The sequence below is a fragment of the Dicentrarchus labrax genome, unplaced genomic scaffold, assembly GCF_905237075.1.
Source record: "Dicentrarchus labrax unplaced genomic scaffold, dlabrax2021, whole genome shotgun sequence".
NCBI lineage: Eukaryota > Metazoa > Chordata > Actinopteri > Moronidae > Dicentrarchus > Dicentrarchus labrax.
In genome coordinates, this window is record NW_026136715.1 from 18,306,332 (window position 1) to 18,327,162 (window position 20,831).

General features: G+C 39.6%; 2 protein-coding genes across 4 annotated transcripts in view; one reads left to right on the plus strand and one right to left on the minus strand.

The window, feature by feature from the left end:
• Nucleotides 1–5: 5 nt before the first annotated feature.
• On the plus strand, nt 6–20,070 carry LOC127377003 (synaptonemal complex protein 2). Its single transcript, XM_051424521.1, has 47 exons — nt 6–427; nt 984–1,043; nt 1,158–1,298; nt 1,388–1,519; nt 1,672–1,776; nt 1,889–1,913; nt 2,340–2,425; nt 2,521–2,615; nt 2,703–2,737; nt 2,820–2,962; nt 3,070–3,122; nt 4,202–4,247; nt 4,471–4,575; nt 4,673–4,733; nt 4,958–5,106; nt 5,204–5,278; nt 5,555–5,641; nt 6,554–6,662; nt 7,327–7,484; nt 7,622–7,690; nt 8,079–8,142; nt 8,250–8,295; nt 8,404–8,483; nt 8,640–9,073; nt 9,160–9,287; nt 9,377–9,413; nt 9,503–9,573; nt 9,659–9,704; nt 9,807–9,850; nt 9,968–10,028; nt 10,270–10,435; nt 10,559–10,623; nt 10,719–10,904; nt 11,378–11,545; nt 12,863–13,021; nt 13,171–13,324; nt 14,039–14,346; nt 15,266–15,529; nt 15,693–15,744; nt 15,994–16,122; nt 16,637–16,833; nt 16,975–17,069; nt 17,410–17,509; nt 17,733–17,791; nt 18,692–18,770; nt 19,096–19,152; nt 19,361–20,070. Exons 2-47 carry the CDS (start codon nt 1,020–1,022, stop codon nt 19,415–19,417), a joined length of 5,004 nt encoding a protein of 1,667 aa, XP_051280481.1. The 5' UTR covers nt 6–427; nt 984–1,019; the 3' UTR covers nt 19,418–20,070.
• The window catches only part of phactr3a (phosphatase and actin regulator 3a), a 30,752-nt gene continuing 29,820 nt past the window's right edge, over nt 19,900–20,831 (minus strand). For all 3 annotated transcript variants that reach the window (XM_051424526.1, XM_051424525.1, XM_051424524.1), the window contains exon 12: nt 19,900–20,539. In XM_051424526.1, coding sequence (XP_051280486.1) covers nt 20,524–20,539 — 16 coding nt within the window. In that variant the 3' untranslated portion in view covers nt 19,900–20,523. The remainder of the gene's footprint in view (nt 20,540–20,831) is intronic.

Genomic DNA, 20,831 nt, shown 5'->3' on the forward strand with positions numbered 1-20,831 from the left:
CTTCTTTGTGACTCAATGGGGTTTCTCCTAGTTTTCACTTATTAAAAAAACTCTTCAAAACATATGCCAATATATATATATGTCTATGTTTTCAGCTAAATTGGAATAAACCACTGTAGTCACAACATGTAGCTAATGTAACAGGAGCTCATGGGAAATGTAGTTGAAAATAATTGTTTATTTTTTGTGAAAGTGAAGCACTAAATATATAATCCAGTACAGGATTAAATGTCTGCTTAAACCTGATGAATGAACCTTACTTTGAGAAGCTCTTGTAGTGGGACTAATAATAGTGGAGGAAGCTGGTGGATAATAGTGACCTGACTCGCGCATGCGTGATGAGTGAAAAGACTTCGCGCGTTTAACACTGGAGCGATTGAAAACCTGAGAAATATTACATATCATGTTTTTGATACTCGACATTACAGTAAGTAACTTTACAGGAATAATGAAATCCGACATCGTTTCCTTGATGATTTTGGTTACTCAGTGCCTGCTGAACATTAACCTCAGTATTTATTGTCTGTTATAGTTTTTAACGTTAGTGAATGTTAACGTTAAGCTAACATTAGCAGCAGGTACCGTTAAGCTAACGTTACTGCTGAGCTACACAGTGGTGGGGTTGTACATCGGGCTAACAGCTAGATGTGGAAAGTCAGTAAGCTTGAAACAGGTCAGCTTGTGTTAAACTTTATTTACGACGGTAGTTACATAAAGGTTTAACTACTAACAGAGTTGACAGAAAAATATGTATTATGATGTGATTATGTTGTCAAGGGTTAGCTAATGTACAAAGTCATCTCACTAATGCTTTTTAAAATCAGTAATACAGTCTTATCTGCATGTGGAGTTTACAAATAAGGTTATATTGACCTTCACCTAGGTACAGCTTAGTTATATAGTTAATTCTTGAGTTATATAGTTAATTCCTGTTAATGTAGTGTTGAGATTGGCAGGTTGATGTTTGAAATTTACCTTTACAGTCACTCTGAAGACAGCAGAGGCCAAGTGGTGGAAAAATGGCACCGAGTCAGGACACACAGGTGGGCATGCAAACCTTACCAACTTTACTGTATCTTGTGGTGAAGTTACTTTCATATTTGTTGTTGAAGTAATGGTGAAGAGTAAACTGTGATTAACCCTTTCCATATGTGCAGCTGGAGAAAGTCATTGATGAGGTATTGAAGAGTGGGAATGTCCAAGCACTGGATGTATTCTTGCAAAGGGACATACAAGAAGGGACCCCCATAAAATGTTCCCAACAGTTTCTCACCAAATTGGATAAACTTGTCAGCAGGGTAAGATGTAGCCCAGCACACTCAGTAATATGCCATGATCTTCTGTAGTTTGTGGATTTAATGAAACCGTATATATCTTGTTCATCTAGAGTTCTGATCAAAAAGATTGCAAGTCAGCCAGTTTGGGTTTTGCTGTCCTCTACAAGTGTGGGAAAAACCTGAAACTGCCTGGTGTTAGTCAAGGGCTGTCTGGATTAATAGTTCAAGGCCTGCTCAAAAAGATAAGTATACATTAAATACAAAGAGGCACATAGTGTGTGTATGTATTTTGTCTATGTGTGTATAATACATACAAGCTAATTCAAAATTCCAGTATTAATAAAATCTTATAAATAAATGTAATTAATTGCTAACTGAACCTGGTTTTGTGCACATGGTGCAGTGGTTTGAGAAATGCAGGCAACTGTGGATCCAGTGTGGCCCGCAGTGGGATGAGACCTTGTTCAACCTCTCTGAGGACTTCTTTGATGCCTTAATGGTGAGATAATGTCTACCAGTAAAACACACTTTATTTTATAAAACTACTGTAACATGTACTACTCATGTTGGTGCCTGTAATGTGAAACTGTTTTCTTTCCTCTCTGTTACAGGTGGTTCACGACTCATGCAAAGAGGGTACACATTTATCTTTATCTGCATTCCATCCTCAGTATATGTGTTTCATTTTCAATTCGCCCCTTTTTAGGACCCTAGTGGAAATTAACACGAGCAAGCTTGTATTTCACCTACCCATTATTTATCATACTGTCACAGTATGACCTGAATCTCTGTTCCACAGATAGGAGAGCATCAAATTCTCCTCACACTAGTGTTAAAATTTGTTAACACTATCCCACTTGTTTTAGAGTACTATCAAATCAGGCGCTCTTGACATTGTTTTCAGTTACTCTGTTCCTTTAGACTGAGAGATTGTAGGAACAGATTCAGGTGGAAAATAAGGAGGATTTATCATACAGAACGGGCTTAGAGCCACATCAATGCTTACATTTGGAAAAGCTCTGTCTTTATTCACAGTATTGCCTTAAACATGTTATTTTGCAGGAACATACAAAATCACAGAATCCTTCCTGTATCCTGTTGGTCAGTTGGCAGTAGACCCCAGAATCTACATCCTGATCCAAAAAGAGGTTTGAAATAGTTTTACTACTTTTTTTGAAATGGCATTAAAAACAGTGAGTCAGGTTTTTGTTCATAAATTAACTTGCTAGTAATGTTCTAACAGGCAATTCGTAAATTTAACTTAATTCTGGACAAAATCCCAGTGGAGTTAAAGAAGAAGAAGAAGATCCTAACATCACAGGAGGCCTCAGATATCATGTATGACTTGGTTGTTTGTCAGGATCATATCATTTTTTACAGTATCCACACGCTCTTGAACTCTTTTTAATAATCATATTTCTACAGGATCAAGCTGGCTGGTCAGATATTGGACGGTGGTGGTAAGTTTTTCTTTACGAAAAGTACCATCTCTCTTTACCCAGAAACTTATATAGACGCAAAACATGTACGCATCTTTGTCAGATTACGACTTGCAGACAGCGCTGATGGAGGCGTTGTGCAGAATGGCCACTCCTGACCAGAGGAAGGACCTGACAGATCGATGGTTCAGCATGGAGCATGTGGCCAGAGCCTTTGCCAAGATCCGTGATTCTGAGTTTGAGACGGTAAAAACGTGTAATTTATCCGAGTGCACTACAGTGGTAATGTATTGTTATGGTCCTACAACAGCTCAGCTATGTTGAATTTAATGTAAATGTGTGTGTGATTTCAGGATTGTCGCAAGTTTCTGAACTTGGTGAATGGGATGCAGGGAGACAAGAGAAGGTACACAAGTATCTTAACTTAACCAAGATGTGGTCTGGGGAACATGAGGGGTTATTAGTGTTGACACTCAAAAGAGGAATATTTGAACTGCTACATCACACCCTTGACTCTAGTATAATGAGAGAATGAGTAAGCGTGACAGTCCTCCCTCTCTCCTCAGTGATATCACACACCCATATAATAAACAGCTGTGTAATTCTGTTCCAGCTAATTTCTAACATTGGGCCTCATGCATGCATGTGTTTTTATTTTTTTTTTATATAAAGGAAAAAAAGAAAGTCCTACATGGGATTCATGAAACGTGCGCTGACAGTCAAGTGTGTTCTTACCTACCTGAGTATGTTGATGAATTGTGTTTGATCTTAAATTGGATGCATGTGCAAGGAAATTTGCAATTAGCATTTAGAAACACCCCAATAAATCCATAGAAAGGCAGCAGATGTAGGTGCCGCGTGCAAATCAACAAGCCACTGACATTTGAAAGGTAATGTTGAACTCAGACCAAATAATAAAAAATAAAAAAAAAGGACAGGAAATGCCAGGAAACCGAAGCGATGACTATTTGCAGATGAGATGGTAGGATTAGATCGTTTTGTGTCTAATCTAAGTTGAGGCTCCAGAATAGCACACAATTTTTGTAGAATCTGACTCAGCAACCTTATCATCATGAAAGTGTAAACATTTAAAATCATCAAATGAATAAATCATTTTAGTACATTTTTCTTCTTTTTTTTCATAAGGTAACTTTAAATTGTACAGCACCGAGCACAAGCTGGCTCAGTTGCATATTGGGACAAAGAGCACAATTTTGATCTTACGTCAAATTTGACCTTACGTAAGAACAAACAGGAAGTACACAAGTATCGATGAATGCCACAAAAGAACTTAAATTGTTCGCAAGCACAATTTAAAATCAAATCTGTGTGTATGAACGATTCATGCATGAGTCCCAATATATTTTCATTAAATTCTTTAAATATACAGTATTTGGGGGTTCTTGATAGGATAAAGGTTAAGGAAAACTTGCAGCCCTAATGACATGCATATCACTAAATACCAATGTCCTCTCTGTATTATAGAGTGTATTCCTACCCTTGTTTGGAGGTTTATCTGGACAAGTTTGAGGTCAGTATCAGGAATGAAACAGGATTTCTATGGTTCAAAAAATGAAATCATAACATTGTTCAAACAGAAAGTGACAAGTACATGTTTTTCTGTCTGAGTCTGACAGCACAGTAAAGGTAATGATATAGAACGTGAGTAAGTGTAAAGATAGTGTGCATGTGAAGTGGAACATCACAATCCATAATGTACTCAGTCGGTGTAAGCATTGTGGTTATCCTGTCAGCTGCTGATGCCCGCTGATGAGAAGCTGGAAGAATATTGGATTGACTTCAACCTTGGCAGTCATAGCATCTCCTTTTACTTCTCCTTGGCTGATGAAGAAGTGCAGGTACCGCAAGATCATTAATAACAGTAAAAATAAAAAAGTCCAACAGTAGATGAATATCTGTTAGAGACTAACGTAGAGTGGTTTTCCTTTCATTTAGGAGGGCCAATGGGAAACAATATGTATTAATGAGAATGAAGTCCAAAGCTACACTGTTACAGGTAATCAAAGCACAAAGACCACTGCAGTGGTCTTTATTAGTTCAGCCCTCTAGCTGCAGATGTCACAATTAACACAATCATATATAGTGTATTGTGGTATTCCATGCATACATTTGTTCATTAAACCACAGGCATCGTGCATGAATGAACTTGATTAATGTATGTGTCTTTAAAGGCCTTTGCTTTAATCAGTGAATGAGCATAACGCTAAACTTTATCTCCAGAGGACGGCAAGAGGCAAGTCTTGCGGTTAAAACTGTCAGAGGTGGTGGTTGTGGGTGCAGTGGAAGGATCGAGTCTCACCATCCACTTCAGCTCCTCCCTGGATATCCTGCAGGCTGCTCGTAGCGTCTATGGACACAGCAAAAACAAAGTAGGCCATGGCTTACCCACTCCAGCCTTATTGATCACTTTATTAATAAGAATATTTATTTGGGTGTTTGCAAATAAACATGTGATCTTCTTGGCAGGGCTTTCTGGGAAAGACGGGCACATCTGTAGTGAAGACCACAGTCAAAATTATAATGGAAGAGAACAGCTCCCAGGTAAATAATGGCCTGTTAATACAGCATAACATCAATACAGATGTTTTCAACTGGAGACAGTTGGGAAGGCTGCCTATTTACGGATAGAATTTGTTTCTTTCTGAGATTGTTTTAGATCAGATTGTCGAAGTACAAAATATAAGTTACATTTAGTTCATTGAGTAAAGTTTGGCTACAGACAAATAATCTCAAGGCTGGTGTTTGGCCTCATTAATGAGTTTTACACTAATTTGATATTATGAGGAATGCCTTTTGTATGTTTGTCACTCTATGCAGGTTGTTCCAGAGAGTCAGGTGTCCCTTGGTGACAGTGAGAAAAATACTGCCCCCTACCCTTTGCCAGCCCCATCTGCACCTGTACAGGTGATAGAGTTTGGTTCTGTATGTGAACAACTCATAGGTTTGTCAATGACAAACATGTTTTGAGCTCAAAAACATACATAACCAGACTCTCCAGTTCTTATGGATTTGTGTAAAAAGAACAGTTTTTTTTGTCTAGTTATTACACTATCTTGTATAAAATGATTTAATTAGGCTGTCTGCAGGATCTTAAAAAGTCTAAAATCCAATCATCTGAATTTTAAGCCTTAAAATGTCTAAAAGGACCTTTGACAGGTCTTAAAAATTCATTGGATTAACAAAGTTAACGTTACTTACGTGAAGTAACATTCATATGAAGTTGCAGTCTCACTTTTGAATGTGCTTTGGGGGAAAAATGGTTTTGATCAAGCTGTAACAACTACAAAACAAAACCGACATGAAACCAATATCGATTCATCTTCATATCCTTCGTACTCGCCAGTATGGGCGTGAAATAGGTCTTAAAAACTCCTAAATTTAATGAAGGACGATTAAGAGGACTAAAAAACTGTTATGATTTTATTGGACTTGTTGAGATTGTTAGTTGATAAGAAGCTGTGTTATGGCTACATAAAAGAATATAATATATCATTCAAAAAGTACACTTGGTTGTAGTTCTGCTGTGAAAATATGCACCTGACATTGAGATCACTAACTGAAACACCTTAAGAAGTAGCAGTTATGGCCAGTAGGGGGCGTAGAGGGCAAAGGAACCGTCCATATCAGGTTCAAGTATTTGCCCTACGAAGGAATCACTGACACTGAAGACATTGAATCTTTGTTGAATTTCTATACTGCCATTGTCGATTGTTAAAGGGATTACATATTTAAAAAAGATCATGTGAGCATAACATTTTCATGGACCATTTAAAGATGCGACTTAAAACATCGTATTCATTCTGATTTCCCATCCAGATCGTGACCCCAGCAAAGATGAGGATTTCAGAGTCGACCACCTTCATCAGCAGCAGTGCAGGAGGAAGTGTGCATAGAGCCAAGTCCCTCTCTGCTGTTTTGCCATCAAGTAGGTGACACTAGAAATTGTTATGAATTGCTGTCACACCAGTTCCAGTCTAATTGTATTATGTTAAAAGAAAACAGGGTTAATTGTACAATATGCAAACATTTATTTAGCATTAAATATGCTTTACTAAACTCTTTGGGTTATGTATTTCTTATTACAGGGCCTCCTCAACTTTCTTGATGTCAAGGAAAGATTAGCGGTGTACTGTGAACCTTTGGTTGATAAGATGTATGACATCATAAATTGTCCTGTTGTTGAGGAGGAAAGAGTTAGAATAGATACTACTAGGTCACATCTAGCGACAGAAATAAACTGGTTAGATTACAATAAACCAAACTAAGATGAATTGAAAGATACATTTTTGTCCAATGGCTTTTGTTGACAAATAAATTTAAGAGAAGGGCACAGCTGAGACAGCACATCAAAAGATGGAACTGAATCACAAGTGGATCTTTCTTGTCTTTTAAGATTACAATGTGCCTATTTCATGTGTACCAAGATTATCGTCATATCCGTATTCACATTCCACAATATTAGCCCAAAAAATTCCTGGCAGTCTTTCGTGCAGATGAGAAGCTTCTTGTCAATTTTGTATTCAGTTTCATACTTTCTTAATTTCTGTGACGATAAATTGAAGGAAGGACTGTTATTTTCTCCCTTTAAGACACTCCAGTCAGGGGTAAAGGGAAGCCATCTCTGGAGATGGTTCGTTCATGTGACCGGCAAGGTGAATTATACCTGGGAGAGCTAAGGACAACCGCTAAGACCTACAGTCACGGCACAACATCTAACAGCACCGTAGCAGGTGGCAGTACAGAGCAGGTATGAAAAATATTGAATAAACAGCATTTAACATACTACACAGGTGGTCAGAGCAAGCCCAAAATGTCACAGTATGCTAAATCTGATATTGTTTTTGCTTTTTGAAAGTTCCCTTAATTTCATGGTGTCTGTCTCAGGGTGATACGTCTCTACAGAGTACAGCTTCCAAACAGGCCATTAAGAATAAAGCTGGCAAGCACAAAAAGGTATAATCACCAAATTATTATGTTTGTAAAAAAAAAAAAAAAAAAGCTGTGTTTTCTACTTCTGCACAATCTTTCTGAACTGTTCTCAGTATATAAGGGTATGATACAATTGAACTATGAACACAGTAATATTGCTTTTGAATCTTTTTTTTAGTGGTTACACATATTCATTATTAAGATTAAACCTGATAACCCCAGACCAAGATAATGTTTAAAGCTGGTGGTCCTAACCACCCCTCCAGGATTTCTCTTCCAGCTGTCAGGCAAATCTGGTGTAATTTACCCTGATAATCCTGTATGTATTTTATATTTTATTTCAGTGGAAAGAAAGTTGATTTTACACAGTATATATAATGTAGTTAATTTATTGTGTCCATTTGTCCTACAGAACATACCACTGGCAAAAGCAGTAGATGTGGTTCTAGCTGGACAGGGAGAAGAACTGTCTCTGGGTATTATATTGCTATAGTGACTTTGCACTTTGGCTTAGCCTGATAATACAGCTACACTGTTATTCTTCAGAGAGTCTTGAACCCACCACTGATGTTTTTACTTACAGAGCATAATTTTGTGCCAGACAGCCAACCCAGCTCTGGGAGAAACATGTAAGCCCTATGAAATCCTCTGATTGGTAATGTTGTGTGTATTTATGTTGTATGTAGCATATGCATAGCTAGTGCATAGCTAAACTTGTTCATTTGTTCAAATTGCAGATCTTCTAACTGGAGCAAACTGTCGGTTTCTGAAATGCTAATGATGCCCACACAGAAAATCAATTTTGTACCACGACCTGGTAAGCAAAGAAGTTATCAAGTATGTTTACTATCTCAAAGATGTCACTAAATATTTTGAATATTAAAACATAGTAACACATAAAACTAGCTAGGAAAAAAAGTATGTAACTAACTTTTATGTTGTTTCTAAATTAAATATTTTTTTCTTCTTTTAGAGCCTCGATTGGCGCAACAGCAGGAGGGCCAGTCCTCAGTACAGAAAGTGTCTGTTCAAGCTCCCGGTCGAGTCAGCCAAAAGCAACTCCATACTGAAGTCACCAGGCGCCTGCAGCAGTTCCTCAGCGAGAGGAACCAAGATCCTGCACCTCAGCAGCCAGCTGCACCCCAGAGAAAAATGTCTGATATCGGAGAGGACTCCAAAGGCAGAAGCTCTGCGGAACAATGTGCTTCCACATTACGTGCTCCCAAAGAACAGCGGGCCCAGAGAAGTGGCCCGGCCAAAGGGAAGAGCAAAGGCCAAATATCACTGGAGGCAGATGCTGCTTTAATCAAAGCTCCAGCCAAGGCCTCCACAACCAAAGTTCTGCAAGAGAGAATACCACCCAACGTTAGGGTTGAAACTAACAGGGCCCTTTCAGTCAAAGAGAAGGTATGACTTCTGTAAGCTTTATGCCCTTTCTAAGGTTATTAATGTTTTATGTTGTGATCCCCACACCTTCTGCTGTCTTTACTCAGAGAGATGCAGAGGTTGCAGGCAGCATGGTGAAGCTCATCTCTAGCCGTTATGAGAGTAACCCCCAACCTACAGCAAAAGCTACTGCAGAAAATATCCCTCAGACCTGGAGTCCTCATTTTGTAAACAGGTATACACATTGATGATTGTATTATGTTGTACTGTAGTAAATTAACAAATATCAATGCTAATTGTGCCACTTACTGACTTTTGTTATAGGCCGATCTTCAATATGAGCTGGTTGTCAACTGCTAAAGTAAGTGATCGTTACTTTATTTAAGGTGAGGAGTAACTTAATGTTACTTTCTCCTCCTTGATTTACTAAAGATGATCTGTCTCCTATAGAGAGATGTATCTGGAGCTGTAAGCCTAATGAAGTCCCACAGCAAAACCACAAGAAGTTCTACAAAACAGAGGTAATATAATTCTGTATTTGAGGCACATTTCTGTGGCTTTCAGTGCATTTTATGATTTACTTAATGCGTTGTTTCTGTTGTACAGAAAAGATGTTTTTGCATTCAACATTGATCCACCATTGAGCACTGGGGTAAATATTGCTAATATTAGTTATTTTATATCTTTGGATATATTATACCTGAGTACTTGGTATGCTAGTGTAGTGCTTAAAGTCTGTTTTATTGCTCTTTAGGCAAAGAACAAAACCTTCACTGACAGTTCTGCCATATCGAGCAGGTGGGTCTGACAGTCGAGAATGGCACATGGGCTTATTTGTTAAAAAATGAAACCTTTGAAAGAGTACCATTTTGTAAAGAAAACTGTCTAATTTCATATTCCCCACATGTTTGACAGTGGCATCCGTGACTCCTCAGGACTCCTCAGCACAGCCAAGAAAGGACAACCGGTGGCAAAAGTATTCTTAAATCGTACTGTAGTGTTTTATTATAGGTATTAAAAGTCGAAGTCGGTAAAGACTGTGTGTGTGTTCTTGCTGCATGTGTGCTCTGCTCGTGTCATTTAAAAGGGAGGAAAGCCTACTTATTATTAGGGCAAGAATTATGCAGCAGCAAATTTAAGTGTACCATGTGCCAGGAAAGCATCTCTCTCTTTCTAACCATCTATCTCCCTGTCTTCCACTCCCCTGTATGGTGCAGGAGAAGCGACATGTGAAGAAGCATCTGTTCAGTGACACAGACACAGACTATGCCATGACAGAGGTCAGCTGGCTGAGGGAGTCGAGCAGGAAACCCAAACCCAAAGTCACCAAATACTCTAGGCAGGCGCCCTTCAAGCCTAAAGCTGTGTCACCTTGTGCTTCATGTAAGCCATTAAAGCCACACATTCATGCTTCTTACAGTCTGAAATTCATCACATTAAGACTGATGTTCATTTTTTAAAGGTATTAGTATTTCCATACACAGAATGGGCTTTCTTTCATTGCAGATAAATCTCCAGATTTTCACCCACCAGCTCAAAAACCTGTAAAGGGCAATACCAAACCCAATAAGGTAAGGCAGGTTTTTTTTTTTTTTTTGACAAATAATGGGCTTTTAGCCTGTGATGCATTATCCCAGTCAGCCACAGTGTGTCGTTGTTATATTAGAAGAAGCCCGACATGAAGGAGAGAGCGGAACAGTCGAAGAAGACAGTGGAGCCAGCAGCAGAACCACACAGACCACATGTGTTGGGCAGGAGGCCCCGGAGAGCAGCAGCCATCTCTACCAAGAGCTACAAGGAGCCAGATTCTGATGACAGCCAGTCAGAATCAGTAAAGCCTCCTGTTTCTAAGGCAAAAGACTCCCTATATCTTATGCCACTTTCTATTTTTAAAAGCATTTTAATTTATCCACTTTTGAAACACTGCTGAACAATAACATTGTAATTGTTCTTATTGTGCATTCCTATGACACTAGGTTTATATATCTGAGTTTATCTATCTGAATCTGCCCATACCAATGACCCTTTTGGCATTTTGTTAATATGAGTGATTTTGCAGACCAATGTTGTCAAAGTCAGCCTTACAATGTAGTACAATATATAATGATACACTCTTTAATACAGTCAGAGATGTTAGATACCTTGTTACACAGTTGCAGTACAGCATACTTAACGGCCATTTCTAAATTTTGACACACAAAATTTTGATGTAAAGCATTTGAGGTGTTTGGCTTTTGAGCAAGTAATATCTACCATTAACTTGTTCAGGTGTATTGTTTGTACAGTACTTGACTAAAATTGTACTGTCTTTGTCCCTAATTATAGTTCTCTTCCACCAATCATCTGGACAATGCTGAAAAAACTCACAAGACTGCTCAAGTGATGAAGAAAGGGACAGCCAGCAAACAACAAAGCAAAAGCTACATGAATCTAAAGAGCAGCCATCATAGCAGCAGGTCGGACTCTGTGTCAGAGCAGCGACCCACTTCCAAGGTAGAGTTCATTGAGTTTATATTCCACGTTATCCTGATGAAGTGATTATCTTTTCTACATTCCATAAAGCAGAATAAGCATCTCTGCCACGTTGCAGCTTAGTTTATTTTTCTTCTCATGCAGGATGTAAGATGTAAAACTATACAGCAGCTCAGTGTCTGTGCTGCTGCATGGATCTCATGGGTATTTGCGTGTAAATTGTGCTAGTGCTGGAAAATGGAAGTGATTATTTCTGAGGGTGCTCTGATTGATCGGTCACCAATTGTAATCGGTCACCAATTGTCATCTGCAGATATACACTCTTTTAGATTAGTTTGATCGGGGATCAGAAGAGCCGCATTTATTTTATTCCATAGGAAGATTATAAAGTCTTTGACATAGATTTAGGGACTCATTTTAGTATCTTGCGAGAGAGAGAGAGAGAGGTTATCTGGTGGATGTAAAGCAACAGTGTCGTCCTCGTTAATACATGGCTCACCTGCTGGTGTGAAAACAGAATTGCAGGTGAAAACACTGAAAACATGAGATTCTTAGGCGTCTTTAAAAAACGTATTGCTGACCAACAAACTAACGGAGCAGACACATACAGCCTGTATATGGAGACAAGAGCAGAGAGAGGCGGGGCAGCTGGTGTGTGAGACAGAGATGTAAGTGTGTGCGTACACTATAGACATAAGGCTTTAAATAGCCTCTGATCGTGATTGGTATCAGTTGATACTGCTTCTAATGATCGGCTATTGACCTCAAAAACCGTGAACGGCGCACCCTTAGTCATTTCTCCAATATCCAAGTTGAACACAGCATTTGTCCAGCGCAAAATTGATGTGACAGAACCGATAAACATCAGCAACTGATATTGGTAAACAATGTCTTATTTGCCGATAGGCCAATGTCAGTGATCAAGGCAAATATCGGTAGTTGATACTGATCATGTATTAGGTAGCATCCATCAAAAATGGACAAAACATGAATACAACTACATCAGACCTTACAGTGAACTCCACAGATGGATCCAGTTGTTCTCCAAGCATTATATGGTGTTTTTAGAGATAATTTTGAAACAAAATCCCACAGGCAGGAAAACAACAAGGGGTGGAAATCAATTTTCTTATGGCAGGCAAGTTCAGCCATGGGCAACTTTTCTCAGCTGTAAAGCTTGTTGGCAGTCCACGCATCATCTTAGACTACCTTAGTGAACTCTGTTGTTAGCAGTGAGAATGAATATCATGTTTGATGTGGAATGAATCATTTTGCAGTCATAGTTGTATTATTGGTTGCAGCAATATTCCATTTCATTTTTGGTTTGTCCGCCAACAGAATTATTTTGTAGGTGAGCAGAGGAAAAATGAGCAGACCTGTTCAGAGGTTCCAGAGATAAAGAAAAGAAAAAACACCTCCTCTGAGAACTCCACAGATACCTACAGGAGACAGGACAGCAACAACCAATCAGATCTGAAAAAGCCATCTGGTCTCAAGGTGGGAGACCAGCCTTCTATTTACATCACTTCAGCTTACCTTTTGAAGTATTATGCTATGTGATTTAGGCACATCTGATAACAGTAGTTTTTTTGTAATGATTGACTGTTAATTAATCATCATGTATAACAGAAACACTTTTTTTTCAGCAGCAGAAGCCTGTGAATGTTCTTCCAGAAACTTTGAAGTTAAATAAGAGAAATGTCGCCCCTGCCCAAGATCAGATGAATGCACTGAAGGATTCCTTGGCTATCCGCCAGACCTCTTTTTGTCCGTCCCCTCCTTTCATCGAGAGGATGAGATGTAAGACTGTGGAAAGCCACTTGCCAACATCTGAGTTAGATAACAGTCATTTAACTCCTTTGACATCAGCTAATGTCTGTTACATGTTTCATGTTGGATCAAATGGTTAATTCCATCACAGCTGCCACATATATTACGTTTGACACTTTGGTTCCTAAACTTTTTCCCATCATTGACATGTATAAATATGTTTAGTTTCCACTTATTTAAGTAGGTCAAGAGTAAATGAAGGCACATGCCTTTGGAGATTATGCAGACTGATGGAGGGAATGACTTCTTCTCAGTCAAGTCCTAATGGCTAATAAACTGGAGCCCTGATGTAAAAAGAAAGAGCAAATAACCACTTTTATTTTGAAGGTCCAAACGGATTTGAATTTGTCCTACCTGAAATTAATATAAATATAGAAAATAATATTCTTCACCTAAAACCCAAATTGTACTTGATTTAATTGGCTTGCTCAGTTTCAGTCATATGATGCTAAAGTGTAAAGCATTGTGTGTATCAGTCTATGTTTTGCATAGATAGATGCATTTTCACTCTCACCACCTTTTACGCAGAAAGTTTAAAATTGTTACATAAATGACCCTATTGCTCTCCAACCTCATAACTGTAAATTGATATGTAGAAAAGCATGTATATATTGACCTTCTACTCTCTGTCCAACGTCTGAGGCCAGCTGTTTGAACATCTGTGCTTATTTTGGACCCTCACAGCTGCCGAGAGGTCAGCCCCAACCTTGGGTTTGACCTGCTCCCCTCTCCTCAGCCTGCGGGGATCCCCACTCCCTGCCTCCCCAGACCCTCCCTGCCAGGACACCCCCTCGCCAATCCCGCTGCTACCCAAACCTCACTCTACAGTCAGCAGTAAAGGAAACTTCAAGCCCTCCTCCTTCTACAGTGCAGTAAAGAAGCGCAGGTCCTCCAAGACTCGATCCATCCAGTCTGTCCCCTCTCTCCCTTCACTGACCCCCATAGGGCAAACCTCTGTTCCCAGTGCTCCCACTGGACCTAGTGCAGCAGAGGTAAAACTGCATCTCTCGGACACCTTATGCAGGTCTCATGGTCATATATGGATTCTGTGTTAAATGGTAGAATCACATTCAGATGTTTGATGTAACATAATGCAATATGCTCCTTTTCACCCCAGTGATCTGTATCTGGGCAGTGTAGCTGAGTTTAACAACTCATATCAGAGCCTTCTTCGGTTTTAATGACTGGTTGGGAGTTCCCTGGTATTTGACGTCTTTAAGTGATTCACACACCTTTACACTACATGGAAGTCATTGACGTCATTCAGAAGTCATGTGAGAATCACTAAAGTGGCATGAATGAAGGCATGAATTATTAGATGACTGTAGGCCTTCGTGAACAGTAAACTAGAATTTAAGGAAGTATGTGTGTGACTGTGACCTAAGCATCACTGGTTGAGACCAGTTGAGAAAACGTGGGTAAAAGTAACAACTCTTTCCATCAACAATCTTTTTTGAGGTTTGAGGTTCTTTTTTAAAGCTGTTTGGTTATATTGAATATCAACTGCTGCTCAACTGCTAACGGTTAGGGGTAACATTAGAGGACTGAGGGTATACCAAGCCATTCTCATGGGCAAATGTGTATAACAATGAGTTTGAAGTGGCCATTTGGAGAATTCAACTTTCCCTGCTAAATACATAATGTAATTATGTAGATAATGTTGGAATTTCACATGATGATCTGAATGATTAAGTAGCATGATTGAAATTACTTGTATAACTCCAGGCAGAGCGATAATAGTGCTGAAGACTTCATCTGGGCCTCTTATGCGTCACAGAAAATGTCTGTCATTTTACTGTCACTAATCCATGTCAGACATGGTGATTATATAACCCCTAAATGAGTTGTCGTATGTCTTGTCCATCATCATCATCACTTTTTGTCCCTCTCCATTCTTTTATTTGTTGCCAGATGAGTCCAATCCAACAGCAGCGAAACTCATCACCTCAGTCTCCTTTGTCTCCGTCCACTCTGCCCCTGTTGACATCCACACAGCTGGATAAGCCGCCCATGCCCTCTCCTCCTCAGTCCCCATACCGTGAAGACACTGTCAACTATGGCCACCATTATGGTTTTAGTAAAGTGTCTTCAGTGAGCCTGTCATCCACAAAGTCTTCAGTACTCAGTAATAGAATTAAAGACAGCCCCACTGCTGTCCTGGCTATCAATACAGAGGTAGGGCTTTACCACACAAAATGTATTATGATTGATTGGCAGATTATAATTGGATGGATAAATGAATGGACGGATGTTAGGACTGAAAGACCACTAATGAATTGTTGTACTTAGCTGTCTGCCATCAAACAAACGGCTAATGCATTACTGTTCATCCTGACAGAAATCACCACCTTCAGATCAAGACTTACAGCCTGCACAGCTTCATATGTCAGGTAAGACCTGACCTTTTATTTTTCAACTTGGTCGTTAACAAGTGTACGCTGGATTTCCCACCTGCTACAGCCTAACCCCACACCTATATCCCTGCTACACTTAAAAAATGTTGCAGTAGTCATAATGAATACAAATTCCATAAAATGGGGCTCCACAGTCAAACCACTGATCTATATTAGAGGAAAGTCCTGTTTTAAGGAACAGTCGTATACTGGGTAATGTATTAAAACAGCTGGTTCTTGGTGCAGGACCCAGTCGCAAGCGCCGTATCTCCTTGTCCAGTAATTTCGAGGAAAATGAGAAGGAAGGGAGGAAGAAAAGCAAGATGAGGGAGCAGCGTTCTCCTCGGATGAAACCAAGGAAGTTGTTCAAGTCCTGTAAGACATGTTGTACTAAGAAAATTCATAGTTAATTATGTCTGGAGTAACATTACAAATGTTCTGGTGGAATAACATCTCTTGAGAAATCAGTGCCCCTCTGGCAGAGAAATACACATGTAAACCTGAAAAGCAAATGCATTAATCACACAAAGTAATATGAATGTTACCACATTAGTTTTTTAGGGACATGAGGAATGTGTGTCATAATTTCATACTTTCAAAGTTACCATGGAAAGAATATCAGAACAATATGTGCCAATAGGTGGTTTGGCAAGGAGCACATCTTGTGATCAGAATCCTTTTCTGGGTCTGCCGTCCGTTCACCAATAGAAATACCAAAAGCACAAAGGAGTTGTCTTTGGGTTAGGGTTAGCTTAGGAGAAATACAAAAAAAAATACATAAAAAAATATGTAATAATAAATAATATACAACAATCAACAGTCAACAATCAATTTGACTCTCTGAGGTTATCCCCCCTAATGGATCAGTGGCTCTGTCTGTTACCCTCAGTTGTCGAGATATCTGCTGAAAGTGAGGTGAGCCGGGTGATGTCATCTTCGCACACAGTGAGCTCCAGCCACTGGGAGGCTGATGGGACGGATGGAGACATGGACATGGATGAGGATTTGGAGTTGCCAAAAATTGCTGTAAACCCAAATAACATGTGCCAGCAATTCAGCTCTGACCTAATAAACAAGAAGTTCCAGGTTGGAAGTACACACAACAACACACATTAACAGTGTATAGCGACACACTCCAGTGTTAACCTAATGTGACCTCACCCATTGGTTTGTGGAGCACTTCATATATCTTGTCAGCTGAGTGCCACTATTAAATTTTGTATTCAGAACCGTTGTAAGATGATGGAGCTTTACAACAAGCAGTCTTTGAAGAGCGTCCAGCAACATGTCTCCTCCCTCAACATGCAAGTTACCAAACACAGGTCAGTTAGTGTGTAGTTAGTATTTGTGTAAAACACAAAGCTAACTTTTCCATTCACTGGTCATAGGGACTCATAGATTGCAAAATTGAATTTGTATATTTGCCATTTTTCCAATCAAGATAGAGCTTAATGTGATGGCTGGTTCTCCACCAGTGTTGTTTTCCAATAACATGACAGCACAATCCACTGTCAGCATTCAATGTTCATTTCCCAAAGCGATTCTAAGTTTATTCCGTACACAAGTACTTGTATGTATTATGGGCTCCAACTGTACAGTATTCTGTCTTCCTGCAGTCTGAAAACACTCTAGTTTTTGTTTGCTTTTTGCTCCTCTGTACAGGACTCAGAGGCTTGAACAGGTTCAAGGGGTCCTCTTGGAAGAGATCCACAGTTTGGAGCAGAATGAGACTGTGCTGAAAAGCATGGAGAAAGACCTGACTGTGTGTCTCTCTTACTCTCCCGCTCTGTCTCTCTCTCTTACACACACACACACACATACACACACAAGTTGTGTAACATTTGTGGGGGAGAATATAAAAAGTAATGTCATAAAAAATAATCCCACCATACAAAATTCTGTTGAATGAGACTGTGACTAAATATGTGTTCTTCATGTGGATTTGATTAGTGTCTGATCAATGTATGCTCTCTTTTCTCTCATAGATGTACTGGAAAAAGCAGAGCATTGCGTTCCATTCTTACCAGGAGCAGGAAACCAGGAGGTGAAATTTAGGCCTGTGTGTGTGTGTGTGTGTGTTTGTCTGAGCACTGAAAGAGTACTGTTGATGCTGTTTTCCTGCCACACTCTGATCAATGCTGTTCCCACAGGCTTAAACCCATATACTCTGTAAAAGGTTGAATAACACTCTTGTTTATTCGGTGGAACATGGATTAAAAAGCTTGACTGGAAAATGCGCCTTCCCTCAGGCTTATCATCATAAGTTAGACTATGCACCCAACGGCACAAGCTATTTTTTGGGGGAATGTGGTTAGTGCTTCTTCATATGACTAAGCTGAGCTTACTGGTGTTTATTTAGCATGCTTTCCTCTCCCATTATCCAACCAGGCACTGCTGCCACGACTGTAAATGACTATCCTGTTATACCCAGGTTTCTCACAGTTAATAGGCTTCACAAAATATAAAAAGTGGCTTTTAAAAATGAATGGATGGCCATAAAAATATGGGACACTAGATTTGTGTTCATATAGAGCGTCCAAATTCATCAACATGCCTCTCCTATCTGCAGGCTTAAATTAACACACTGCTCAAAATAGGCAGTTTTTGACTTATGACCCCACTCATTGCTCCCTCTGTTAATTTATGAGTTCCTCAGTTCCTGCTGCTGAAAAGCACCATGTATGTTATCCTACTGCCTTATTGATTTAGTGAAATGGTGGGGGTGTGTGAGCTGTGGCTTCTTTTTGGCCACACTGACATACACACAGACTTTATGTAACATAATTACACTAAGTCACTCCACAGTTTTTTTTTAAGGAAATAGTGCATAGCATAGTTTCCCCTTTAACCCGCAGTATATTTACATTTGTTATTTACCTTTATCTTGTGGGTTCTCCCACCTTTCTGGGCTCTCCCTCATTTGGTTGTGTCTCTTTTCCTCCAGAAATAAGATCCTGACGAAAGCCCTCCAGGGTAACGTGTGTCACGGCTTGGAGTATGAGGAGAGATTATTCACATCCCAGGTCTGATCCTCGGCTCTGAACTTCACAGCTGACATCTAATATGTGCTTCATTGTGTTACTCAAGTGTTAGACTTCTAATTAACTGTGTAAATCCGGAGCTCAGGTAGCTTTGAATGAAGAATATTCCTTCATAGATTCATAGGGTTTTTTTTCTTTTTAATAGAACATGTCCCCTCTGTCTGTCAACCTACCTGTCTGTCCAGTAATTGTTCGCTGAGTGGCCTTTACAGCATTTTGCTTATCTTATTGTCCCCTGCTTGTCCTGACTGTGTCATATTTGTCGTTACCGCCCTTAAAACCCTGCTGCTCTGCCTGCTGTTTTCAGATGTGCCTGATAAAAAATGACATGAAGTCAGTCCAGGACAGACTCCTCAGTCAGATGGTGAGTAAAAACAACACACTGGTGACCCTTCGGTCACAATAAACCAGAACAATTAGGCTTTCTGTTTGCCTTTCATTCTGTGTCCTTCATTCTGACAGCAGAACTTTGCTCCTTTGAAAGCCTTTAAATAACATGCAGTGTTGAGAATTTATGACTCAGATGATGCTATGTTTAAGGTTTTAAATGAAGTGTCTTTTTGCTTTTGTAGCAAGATGGGGAGATCCAGAGTGTCAAGAGAGGTCTGCATGCTTTGTTTTTCCCCTGATGGCGCCAGCTTTTGAGTTGTCCTGCCAAAGGTCTCTGCACTCTAAACAAGGTTGTGTATTTCACCACATGATGCACACTGTGCTGTGTGCTTCTGCTGTGCTGATTCCATTTCAAAGAGTTTGCCTCAGGTGTTGATGTTTCTGGGTTCTGTTTTTATTGAATGTGAATGGTTTATTCTGACCTAGTGTTGTTGCTACATGTATGTTTTATGAGAATTGTTACATTATTCCATATTTATTATTTTATTAAATGTATTAATTCAATAAGTTTTAGTGTTCTTTAAAAGTAAGTACAGGTAATCTTTTTGATGTCTTTGATGCTCTGTGATTTTTTTAATAAACCTTTCTGATTTATTCATGTAGGTTAGTTAGGTACTGAAAAACTAAATATATAAAATGTTAAATCTATCATTTGCCTTTAAATACCGATTCAACATTAGTCTTGATTGAAAATAAACAGTTTGAAAAAAGAGATAAGCCATTCTTAAAAAAGACCTTGTATTTTGAAGACAAGTAGTGCTTACAAAGGTATTTCTCTTTTCAGTGAAGACATTGACGGCCTCATTCAGATTGACATACTGTATGTACAGTTAATATCAAATTCATCCCCAATACCACCTCCCCCAGACTGCACAGTCTTTACACAGTCCAAGTGACACATTATTCATCAGTTAAGAAAAGGTGAAGCTGGTCACATGCACAACTTCCTCCCACTACACGGATTCACGCCGCCTTGTCACAGGAGTCCATGAAATAGTACAAAAAAAACCCAACACTGACTGAATGACAAGATTGTTTTTTTCCCTCCGCTCTCATCCTGAGAGTCGAGAGGCTCCACCAAAGTCCTCTTCCACCAGCCAGCCTCCATGTAGCGACATTCAGTAGTCTCCAGGACACACTGCCGCAAACATTTACCGCCATCTTCTCTCCTACACCCATGCCCTCACACTGGCGATACGATGGTCAAGGGTGCTGGAAGAATGTTAAAGATGCGCTGAAGATGAAAAGGCTCCAGGCTCTTTGAACTGTCACCGCTGAGCAGCTTTGTAGCAGCTTCAGAAAATGTCCACGCTCAGCATTTCTTCACAGAAGAAACTCAATGCTTTCACGGCCGGTGGAACCTGGAGAGACAAACATGCAGAGAGACCGTTTGTAAAAGGGGAAATGTACGAACTGTGAGAGCAGAGGGTGCCTTTGTCATTGTAAACAGCTATGATCGGAGCTATTAATCAGCATCGTGGGGCTATTTTTAGCACAGCCATTAAATGCGCCAAGAGTCTGGACACGTACTCGCATCCCATCCTCCCTCTGGGTCACTGTTACAACTCACAACAAGGACCCCTCTGCTTTCTAAACAGGCTTATCCAAGGACACTGTGGCATTATATCATTTCTCCCTGCTTGGCAGTATGAG

Bases quoted from the DNA above. Each gene is read 5' to 3' on its own strand.
- LOC127377003 (XM_051424521.1), top strand. From the start codon at position 1,020: ATGGCACCGAGTCAGGACACACAG. The intron at 2,738-2,819 runs GTAAGTTTTTCT...CATCTTTGTCAG, and splicing joins TCAGATATTGGACGGTGGTG to ATTACGACTTGCAGACAGCG. The intron at 11,546-12,862 runs GTAGAGTTCATT...GTCCGCCAACAG, and splicing joins AGCAGCGACCCACTTCCAAG to AATTATTTTGTAGGTGAGCA.